Below are 11,463 nucleotides of genomic sequence, written 5' to 3'. Positions count from 1 at the left end.
TTTCCTACCTGTTTTCTTTTTCTTCCTCAAATGTGTGTGTGCATATTGTGCTAATTGATTTTTACCTTGAATAAACTAATCAGAGGTACAATATTATAAGAAATATTAATGACCACTGGAAAAAATGAGGATTCTAATCTGCAGCATCCGCTATTTTAGTGGCAACATCTTCAGATTAGCTGGGATGTCCATCTGTCTACATTATATGAGCAAAATTATGGATTCGCTTCTTCTTTTCTTTTGCTAATTTATTTATAATTAATTGTTATACTGAGTGCATAATGTTATTCTAATATCTGGTTGTGCTTTTGCCGCCTCAGTTTTGAGGGAAAAAAAAACAGTGATATTTTAGAAATTCACAGTTGAAAGCCTAGAACTTTAGAAGGTCCTACGAAGCTACCATCTGTCTAAATCTTATGTTTAACACTCTTCAACATGGTTTGGTCATTAGAGCTAAGGATGGGCCCATGTGAGATTCTCTTAAAAATCTTTTTACTGCTACATACTTGGGCCATATGGTTTCTTCCTTGTCAAGCTGTTTTGAAAGTTTCTCAGTTGCTGTCCTCTATGATGCAGTGGCAGTGGACACCCTCTAGTAAATTTCCTAATATATAATTAACTAATAACTTTAGACTCAAAATTTCAAAAGTCAGTCGCTCTATGTCTTTCTCTCTATTTTAATATGGCCAGTTACTGAACTGTTGTCCTTTTCAGGTCATGGAGGTTCCCAGATTTATGATGAGGTTTAAAGGGTTCAGCAGCACCAGAATCAAACTATACCCGTTTGAGCATCTTCCAAGGAGAAGTTTTTCAGACTTGAAGGAAAATTTTAGCTGCAATGATGAAGTTCTTCCTGTTTTGATTGTTGGTGCGGGTCCTGTTGGGCTCGTTCTCTCCATTCTTTTGACAAAATTAGGTATTCTGCGACTTTTTTTTCTCTCTTAATTTTTATGCTTTTGAAGGATTGGTTTGGTGGTTGATTTTGTATTCTCATTGAACATCTGATTTAAATGCTTTTCATTCTTCTTTCCTATCTTGATTCCTTATGGGATAACCTGGAGGCCCTATTTGTTTGGCAGGCAAAACAGGGTGGGAACGGAAAATTCGTAGGCTGCACATGTAATGGGATCAATGTGGAGAAAGGAAAAAGGAAACGATAGTAAAGGATGTGGTGGAATAATAAAATAATAATAATCAACAACAACAACTACTCAGCCTTATCCCAACTAAATGGGGTCGGCTACATGGATCCTTGCCCTCCAATCAGCACTATTCGAGGTCATATTTGAAACAAGCCCTAAGCTATGCATATCTTTCCTCGCCACTTCTCCTAAGGCCATTTTAGGTCTACCCCTGACTCTTTTAGTTCATTCAATCTAAATCAAATCACTCCTCCGGATTGGAGCATCCAAAGGCCTCCGTCAAACATGGCCATGTCACCTCAAACGACTTTCTCGTAGCTTATCATGTATCGGAGCTCCTCCCAAACCAGCTCTATGATCATTCCTTACTTTATCCTTCGTAGTTTTTTCACTCATCCATCTCAACATCCTCATCTCAACCACGCTGAGTTTATATATATGGTGCTTCTTAACTATCCAACATTCCGCACCATACATCATAGCCAATCGTATGATTGTCCTATAAAGTTTTCATTTAAGTTTTAAAGGAATATGCCGATCACATAATATTCCGAACGCACTTCTCCGCTTAATCCACCCTATTTTAATTCTCTGTTAAACATCATCCTTTATATCACCTTCTTTATTTATGATTGAATCAAGTTATCTAAAATAATCTCTTTGTAGAATTTCCCTCTCATCAAGTTTCATCACCTCATTATTTGTCCTAGCGTAACCAAAGTTATACACCATATACTTCGACTTTGTTCTACTTATCTTAAAACCTTTTGATTCCAAGGTTGATCTCCATAACTTTAATTTGGTGTTAATCCCTGCTTTTGTCTCATCCACCAAAACACTATCATAAAAAAAAAGCATACACCAAGGAATCTCATCTTAAATGTCTCTGGTTAAATCATCCATGATAAGCGCAAACAAATAAGGTTTTAAAGCTGAACCTTGATGTAACTCAATTGTAATTGAGAATTCACTGCTTTGTCCGCCTATAGTTCTTACACTTGTCACCGCTTCATCATACATATTTTTAATTATGTCCACATATTTATTTGAAACACTTTTCTTCTCTAGTACTTGCCAGATTAACTCTATAGGGACTCTGTTATAAGCTTTTTTTTATGTCAATAAAAACCATATGAAGATACTTCTTGCAATCTCTATATCTTTCCATAAGTCTCCTAATTAGGTAAATAGCTTCCGTAATAATAAGAATAAGGAAATAAAATCCAAAAATAATCTGGCCTGAACAGTAATATGTGAACAGTACATATGCCAGTCCGAAATCGGAGAACTTGTTAATTGAACCAGACAAAACCAATCCAACCCATAGGAACTGGTTTTCTTTCTCCTTTCTAGCATAATAATGCATTATTACTGCATCAGGATGCTCAGATAGATTACTAACTTAACCTGGCTAAAATCTTAAGGATTTCCATTTCTAAACTTTCAACATTCATTTTCCACAAACTAATGTAATTTAGTATTAGATGGCATGGTTTATCTCACTGTTCAGACCAGTTGGTTCAGCCATTTTCATGAAGGGTAAGCGACTAGTTTCTTACCCGCATACCATTGGGGGACCAAAATCCATTAATTTGCATTTTGACATGCAATTTGAATGATAAGATGAATCTGAATTGGAACGCTTGAGTAGTCCCAACAGTTCACTTGCCTCAACATATATATCCTATATTTGTCAGAGTTTTTCACTTGCCCCAACCTATATATCATATATTTGTCAGAATTTAAATATTTAGGCAGTTCTTCATGGCTTGGATTTTTGACTTGTTGGTCAAACCATTGGACTTCGCGTAGTAATCCTGCCTCCACTAACTCTCTATTTCTCTCTATTTGTGTGTGTGTCTGTTCGTCTTTGTCAAGGGTTTCTGATCTTGAAGTACTTGTATGTGAGATTTCTTTATTTGTGTGCTTTGTATTTAAAGTGTCTATCTGGGACAAAATTACGAGAATATGAAAGAACATAATTTTCAACCTTTTTTTTATTTATTTATATTGTTACAACTTACAACCGCTTATCCCAAAAGCTCGAGCTGGTTAAGTAAGGGTTACAACAATATATATCAACACACAACACCCCCTCCTCCACACGTGCAGCCCCCCCACCCCACCCACCCACCCACCCACACACGGCTTTGCACGTGGCACCAAGGGGCATATTGCGTTGGGGAACAATAACACATAACATAAACCCCTCACACTTAACAGGGATCGAATATCCGACATCTTGACTCTGATACCATGTTGCAACCGCTTATGAGCTGTTAAGTAAGAGTTACAACAATGCATATCAGCACACAACAACATATATAACTCAACTTAAGAAGTAAACTTGATCATAATATATGATTAGTAAGTTTGTGCATAATTTATTGGTGTCTTCAATCTCACTCAAGAAAATTACTCTAATCTTTTAAGGCGTTAATAATAAGCTTTCTATTCTGAGGGCAGGCTAAGTTTGTGTAAAATTACAACTTCTATTTAGGATCTTAACTCTTCTAGCCTGCCAAGAAAATAACCTATTAAATAATCTCTTTTTGTTTTTAGTTAAGGTGGAAGTAATGCTAGAAATTTTGCTTTGGTATATTAATCTTTTGACTTCTGTAGGTGTCAAGTGTGCGGTTTTAGAGAAAAGCAAAACCTTTTCTCAACATCCACAAGCGCACTTTATAAATAATCGATCTATGGAGGTTTTGTTCTTATCTGAGGATTGATTAAGATTGGCTTTCCTATTAGTAATAAAATTTTCGTCAAATTTTTAGTTCTGCTTTAATTTAGAGCCCCTCATCAGGTGTTCCGCAAATTGAATGGCCTGGCAAAGGAGATCCAAAAGTTGCAGCCACCAGTAGATTTATGGAGGAAGTTCATATACTGCACCTCGCTTTCGGGTTATATTCTTGGGTCAGTAGATCATATGCAACCTCAAGGTATGGTTACTTCATCATACTAATAACCTCACTTCTGAATCCATCAATTCTAATGGTTGCTTAAGAATAAGGGCTGTCTGGGTTTTATTTCTTTTAATTTTTTGTGAGAGGCATTTCTGCATCCCTAAAGGGAGACATAAAAGCTCAAAAGGAACACTTTCTCATAAAAGTATTTTTTAAATACATGATTTTATTCATATTCTGCTTATAGGGGGCACAATAAATGTTTATCATACACATGTAATTTGTTTTGTCAGGTACTAGGTTCATAACAAGAAAAGGGGATTTATTGCATTTTGTTAGATGTTTAATTTGAAAAAAATGTTGGCAGTAATCAATATGCCCGTGGATTGTCATAAATTGCTTCCACCAAAACCAAAAAGTGAAAAGATGGTAATGTAGTTTTAGATTGGTAGGAGACCAACTAGAAGCCAATAACCTAGATCTGCTATGAACTAGGTAATTCGGCTAGGGCAAAATAGGTGAAAATTGTGAAATTAGGGTTAGGGTTTGAAGGTACGGTTAGGTCAAGTCAATGTTGGGGAGTCTATCAGTGAAGGTGTTGTTAAGTTTTAACAAGTCTAGGTTTGTTAATTAGAATCGGCAGCAAGGTTAGATTTAGGGTTTAGGGTTTTCAAAAGGAAGAAGATGATGGAATCTAGGGGTTAGGATGGGTTGACTAGGGCAACAACTTGGATCGAGTTTTCCTATGGGGCAGGGGAGTATTCGATCTAAATATGGGCAGGTTTTGATGGTTGGTTTGGTCTGGACAGAAAATTAGGTTATGGGAAAAAGGTTTGGAGATGGGGGAATGCTAGGGTAGGTAGTTTAGAAGATTAGGAGAAGAAAGGTTGGGGTTTGGGATGATTCAAACTTACTGTTGTCATAGACAATCCTTGGCAGCAGCTTGTTTGAATGGAGAAACTTGAATAAAAATTGAATCTTGCACGAAGAATACCAAAAGAAGCTTCAAAAGAACCACCCGGAGCTCACACCGCAAGGTGTCGATTGGATCAAACACAAGTAAAAAATCTTCAATGGAGAAGAAGAGCAGCAAAAAAGCTTTTTATAATTATCAAAATTCGTGTTCAATACTTGCCCCCTTTACAATTTTATATAAAAGATTTAAAAATAAACTCCTACACTAAAAAGAAAAGACCTAACTCAATCCTTAACCCATTAGGTAACCTAAAGCTGACTAGGAAACTGAAATAGACTCAAAACAGAGTCCTAATCCAGCCCAGCTAAACACTTAAAAGAAAAACTACTAAAGTCACTTAATTTAACCACTGGTTGAACCGGTTCAATTTAAGAGCAAAAACACCAAAATAAAACTAAGTGTGGAACTAAAACATCTAATCTCGTATGCAAACCCTATTGCCCATACTTTAGGTCCGTAAAGTGACCTATTACATGGATCAAAGGCCCAACATGTATAGAACCCAACCCTAGACTTATTCCTAATAAAACAAGCCTATTTTGGTGATGAATCTGCATCATATAGATTGCGTACAATTAGGTATGAATCATTATCCATTTTTTCAGATGACTTATCCAGAAATATGAGAATGTGTAATTGCGTTCTATATGACTTGAGTAAACATAAAATAAAAAGAAAATGCAGTGAGAAATGAAAATGAGAGGAACTGTAGTAAAATAGGGTAAGATTTTATACGAGAATGATTTATCTGTTGTGTTCATGCGGTAGGAGAGTGTGTCAAATTGAAGTTGATGTTCTAAGATGTTGATGAAGGCTGAGATGTGCCACTCGACACTCTCCTAAAGTAGAGAGAGAGAGAGAGATGGGATGGGCTGGGCCGCCCCGCTCCGACCCAGCCCGGCTTGGCGTGCGTGTGTGAAAAAGCACCCAGACCCACCCCCGGCGCAAGGGAGGAGGGATACGTTCCTTTAAGAACTCTTGTCCCTTATAATTCCCATAACTATGTATATACTTCTCTCCTTTCTCATCCACTTCCAATGTGGGAGTGGGACTAAAGATCCCACACAAAAAGTGCATTGCCCAAAAGAATATCCCATGAAAACAAAAGTGCAAGCTTTGTGGGAGGAAAAACCAAATTTCAAAAGTTAGAAAATATATTTTGAAACTCATTTATTAAAACCCTTTAATGCAACAGGAAATACTTCAATCCGGGTAACATGCTCATTAGGTAGATGGATCTTACCTGATATATAAAGAAACTCTGTGCCTCAGTTAATGCTACTCCTCATCCTTGCCTCAGTGCTTGGGCCTTGGCCTGGGAGTGTTTCCCTACTCCTTTGTCCTTCTGTTTTGCTTCAGGCCCTTTTGAAATCTGACCCAGGGAAATCCTTTGGAGTGGTCAATCAATGGCTCATCAGTAGAAGGCACCTTCAAGGGTATCCCCATAGGATCTTCAACTTTTGTCCAATTGGTATGTTGGTTCAAATGGTAATATAACACACCATGACTAAGAATGTGGCTTTTTGTCATGCCATTACTTTCGGTTTATCTTGTGCAGAAAATGACCCAAGTGGACTGATGTTCACTCTCACACTACATACATAAGAGCCATCCTCCACCTCTATTTTTTTTTCCTTTTCTGGTAGACCTTCCTGAGGATATGTTTGTCATAATCCTTGGGACTTAGTTTTGACCAACCATGAAGCATAAAGATATCCATCCTAATATTTTTTATTTCCAGACTTTGAACAGGTAGTCAGTCCAGTATCTGTTGCACATTTTTCACAGTACAAACTTACCAGGTTACTACTTAAGCAGCTAGAGAATCTTGAATTTCACATTTCTAATGGTGATGGAATTGAAGAACTTAATCATAGACTTCTTCGGGAAAGGATGGTATTGATGGGACATGAGTGTGTTTCGATCAAAGCTTCTGATCATTGTCTTACAGTGGGTGCTTCCTTTATCAAGGACGGGAAGAAAACAGAAAGAAATATCCTCTGTAAAATTCTTGTTGGTGCTGATGGTGCTGGAAGCACTGTTAGAAAGCTGATGGGTATAGGTATGCAAGGTGAAAGGGAGTTACAAAAACTTGTCAGCATCCATTTTTTGAGCCAAGACCTTGGACAATTCCTACTTCATGAGAGGCCAGGAATGCTGTTCTTTATTTTCAATACGGATGCTATAGGGGTTCTTGTTGCACATGATCTCAGCCAAGGTGAATTTGTATTACAGGTTGTACGTCTGACCTTGAATGTTGATTGGCTTGGAAGTTATAAATGCTGGGTTGGTGTTCTCATAATAATAGTTGTCTTCCTTTTCCCTGCAGATGCCCTTCTATCCTCCTCAGCAGAACCTAAGGGATTTCAGTTCCAAGGTATTTTCATTCTGTTCACAATGTGTAAGCAGCGTGGAAATATGTTCCATGGTGTTATGCAGTGTTCTTTGCATTGTAAAATATCAAATGGAACTGCTTGTAGTATGATGGGAGTGTTGGATTAACATGTTCATAATTAACCCTACCAGCACTAAAATGTGGTAGACATCTAGGAAATTCGGAGGAATAGCTAATAACACATTACTGTCCCCCCCACCCCTCTTTGCACTGAAATGAGGGGTTGGCCTCTCTACTGTTGTAGCTGTTGAAAGCAGTCTACCTGTTGTAGGTATGTGAGGAGTTAATCTTTAAAATAGTTGGCTGGGAGCTTGGGGACATAAATGTGATTGACATAAAGCCATGGGTGATGCATGCTGAAGTTGCTGAGAAGTTTGTTGCCTGTGATAATCGAGTAATACTTGCTGGTGATGCAGCTCATCGTTTTCCTCCTGCTGGTGGTTTTGGTAAGGAACTTCTCATGAACATACCGGGAAGCCTTTCTGTTTGTAGCTTCTTTTTTTCTAAATATATTCTACATGATTGATGCAGGAATGAACACTGGTGTCCAGGATGCTCATAACGTGGCATGGAAAATAGCTTCTCTGTTGCAGGATATATCTCCACATTCAATTCTCCAGACTTATGAAATGGAACGCAGGCCGGTATAGCTTCTTTTATCATAAGAGTACTAGTGTTCATCATTATTTTCAGAAGGGTCCTAAAGACACACATCTTCAACTATTAGCTGATTGTTATTTTCAATACTGGACCTGATACCCATCTTTGACTATTAGCAGATTGCTATTTTCAATACTAGACTAAGTGTTCAGAACTTTAAAGCCGCCATGGCAGTTCCTACTGCTCTTGGTCTTGACCCAGCTGCTGCAAATTCTGGTAAAATAGAACTGACAACTTCCATTCTATGTCCAGTTTTTAGCGCAGAATGCACAGCTCCATGTAACTTTGTTATTCGGTGCTGGTTTGACAGTACATCGAATAATCAACAGTGGGATGGGTTCCATTCTACCATCTGGCGTACAAAGAGCAATCTTGGATGGAATCTTTGCTGCTGGTCGTGCACAAGTTTCAGAATCTCTTCTGAATGACAATAACCCTCTTGGTTCTTTGAGGCTTGCCAAACTGAGGCGTATATTTGATGAAGGAAAGAGCCTCCAGCTTCAGTTTCCTGCTGAAGATCTTGGTTTCAGGTCTCAGTGGCTTTTTTATTTTAAATCACCAAAAGATCTCCTTTGCTATGCTGCAGAATGTGTTCTGGCTAACTTGGTACCTAAACTGTAAAGTTACAGTGTAAACGCACCTCGTTGTGGAAGGGGGTTTTATTCACCTTGGTAACCAGATACTTGATCAAGTTGATGCGACAAGTTCAGGTGGGAATGGTGCGGGCTAAACCTGGCACTCCCCCAAATGGTTGACCTACTTGATGCAACTAATACTAACCTGAGTTCATAGAGTTATGCTATAGCTTCATGCAATGGTGGATGGCTTCCCTCTGCTAAGCAAATTTTGCTCCAAAATTCAATTCGACTCTATCTGGCTGCAAGTGACAGGAATGGAAATGAAATGAAACAATTGTAAAACAGAAACTTTTGTAATCCTTACCAACAATGATTGTGTAACGATTTCAAAAAATTTATATTTCTAGTAAACTTTTGGGAAAAAGGACAGTCCGGGAGCATGGCTCCTGTGCCCAGACAGATGATGGGGTGAAATGACCGGCCCTGCCCACATGTAAGGTGGAAATTTCACCTCTTTTGATGCTCCTGCATGCGCTCTCATTGGCCCCTGCGCTGGTGTAGAGGCCACGCTTCCGGACAGAAAACTCTTCTCCTTACTTTTTTACATTACTTTTTGTCCAACTCCTTGGAGTTGAATGGGAACATAAAGATTTCATTTGAAAAGTTTAGTTACAATATTTGGTAAGAATGTATAATCATGATTACAAAGTACTCAGATTTTCTTTTTTAAACTAGTTTCAGTTCCTTTTGTTTGCCTTCACTTGCAATCAAACAGAGTCGAAGTGGATCACTGTCTTAGACTGTTTAATAAACATGGCCTACTTTTATTAGAAGTCCACCTTGCTTGCTGATTGAACTCATTGAATTATTTAAATTCTCATAACTTCTGATGTTTGGAGTACTAGTATCAGCTTCACCACCAGGATAATTGCGATGTATTTACTGAACTCACTAAGCTCTTCACTGTTCTAACTCCATATATTGATATTAGGTATCTTGAAGGAGCGCTTGTTCCTGAGAATTATAAAGCATCACATGCATCTGAAGCACCTAATGGTCGTAGGAGGGACTATGTTCCCTCTGCAGAGCCAGGGTTGCGGTTGCCTCATATGAATGTCAGAATGTTGCCGAAGTTATCGAGTGAGGTATGTATTTGTTTTGTTTTATGAACCAAGGGTCCAGCCATCTGCAAATGGTTCGACAGGTGGTTTTCATGTGAGTAGGTTGTACATATTATTTGATGATGTACTGCATAGGAACTGTTTTAACAAAGTTAACCAGGTAATATGATTGTCAACATCTGATATTTTATGTTTATTTGGACAGTCAGATATTATATGTTGTGGGGTATGTACAGAGAAAATGTCTGATGATTAGATGGTTATAATCATCCAACTGGGTTCATTTTGGCATAAGATGCCTAGATTTGGGCTTACAAATGAGATGATCATCTAACTGGGTACCTTTGCTTTTGGTAGTATTGTTATGGTAATTTGTCATTACCCTGGCTTCTTGTAGGAGGTTTTTTCTACTTTGGATCTGGTGTCTGGAGATAAAGTTGAGTTTCTTCTCATTATAGCACCAAAGAATGAGTCTTACAACCTTGCTCAAGCTGCTCTCAAGGTGGTAGATGGATTCGGAGTTTCTCTGAAGATATGTGTCATGTGGCCACCTGGTTCTGTAAAGGAAATAGATGCAAATAAAACTGCTTTAATGTCAAGCAAGGATTGTATTCATGTTGAGGAGATTAGGAGAGCATCACCATCACCATCATGGTGGGACATCTGTGAGATGACAGACAGAGGAGCCATTTTAGTTAGACCTGACGAGCACATTGCTTGGTGGACAAAGTCAGAAGTTTCTGATCCTACATCTGAGATGGAAAATGTATTTTCCTTAGTTTTAATGGGTAAAAAGACCTGTCTTTAGCATGGCTTAGAAACAAAGCTTAAACAGGAATAATTATGCCAGATAGTGTATGGCTTGATGTAGCAAATACAAGATGTGGACCTACTAAAGGAATCTCGGAAGTGAAACATGTTGTTAGGGGGGAATGGGTCTACCCAACACTGTAGATTGCAAACTATAGATGCAGCAGCTGTATCTCCCATTTATTATTATTATTATGTACATTAATAAGATACATGCATGAATAGATGGATGAGCCATTCACCATGAGCTTATAAATTTTATACAAGTCTATATTTAATACTGGTGTCAATGTTTCTTTTAGGTTTTTATATATTACTGCTAAAAATATTATGATGAACTTTCAATTTATGTCACTGTTTTTGGCCTGTTGGATCCGTGGGTTAGTGACTGTCACTAGGCAAGGCATCATCTTTTAAAGTTTTAAAGATTTGACTCTTTTTTTATTGATATTATAGCAGTTCCCAGGTTCCACCTAACATGTTCCAGCTGGGTCTGACATAGCATGTAATATTCTTGATTAGATCGAGATGTTGGTTTCACTGCCCTCGTTGGAAAAAAGGTTGGGGGTATTGAGTTCTCAATGACAAGCACCTTCACCTCGGCATTTAGTTAGATTCATTGCAATATAGCCTAGAAGCTGAAACCCTCAATGCAACACCTTGACAGGTTCGAACTCACTCACAAGACATATATCTCTAGGATACAACAGTTTGTAAGTTACTATTAAATAATTAATAGCGTTTTGCTCTGTGTATCCACGGTTGGTTACATTGAGCTTGAACTATATACCAGAATTGCACTCCTTCATGCAGAAGAGGTGTGGTGGCCTTCTTTGTCTTGTAAGAGGGGGGCGGGGCAAAAATGAAAGTATACA

At 38.1% G+C, this 11,463-nt stretch overlaps 1 protein-coding gene across 2 annotated transcripts; it reads left to right on the top strand.

Moving 5' to 3' along the window:
• Positions 1-492: 492 nt before the first annotated feature.
• On the top strand, positions 493-10,884 carry LOC122654255 (2,4-dichlorophenol 6-monooxygenase-like). 2 transcript variants are annotated; one of them, XM_043848252.1, is made up of 13 exons: positions 493-614; positions 714-916; positions 3,765-3,847; positions 3,949-4,084; positions 6,766-7,259; positions 7,354-7,401; positions 7,691-7,865; positions 7,951-8,063; positions 8,199-8,295; positions 8,390-8,609; positions 9,649-9,802; positions 10,176-10,614; positions 10,792-10,884. In XM_043848252.1, the coding sequence occupies exons 2-12, from the start codon at positions 718-720 to the stop codon at positions 10,584-10,586; spliced, it is 2,130 nt and encodes a 709-aa protein (XP_043704187.1). In that variant the 5' UTR covers positions 493-614; positions 714-717; the 3' UTR covers positions 10,587-10,614; positions 10,792-10,884. The 2 variants fall into 2 exon arrangements, with proteins under 2 accessions (XP_043704187.1, XP_043704188.1); XM_043848253.1 differs by lacking the exon at positions 493-614 and having other exon boundaries at positions 698-916.
• The last annotated feature ends 579 nt before the right edge of the window (positions 10,885-11,463 follow it).

This window comes from Telopea speciosissima, chromosome 3 (genome assembly GCF_018873765.1).
Source record: "Telopea speciosissima isolate NSW1024214 ecotype Mountain lineage chromosome 3, Tspe_v1, whole genome shotgun sequence".
In the NCBI taxonomy this organism is placed as follows: Eukaryota; Viridiplantae; Streptophyta; class Magnoliopsida; order Proteales; family Proteaceae; genus Telopea; species Telopea speciosissima.
Note: the sequence above shows the minus strand (reverse complement) of the source record. Positions and strands in the feature narration are given on the sequence as shown.

Coding starts and splice junctions, on each gene's coding strand:
- LOC122654255 (XM_043848252.1), top strand. CDS start 718: ATGGAGGTTCCCAGATTTATGATGAGGTTTAAAGGGTTCAGCAGCACC. Junction 4,085..6,765: donor AGATCATATGCAACCTCAAG/GTATGGTTACTT, acceptor TTTTATTTCCAG/ACTTTGAACAGGTAGTCAGT. Junction 8,296..8,389: donor CCCAGCTGCTGCAAATTCTG/GTAAAATAGAAC, acceptor CTGGTTTGACAG/TACATCGAATAATCAACAGT.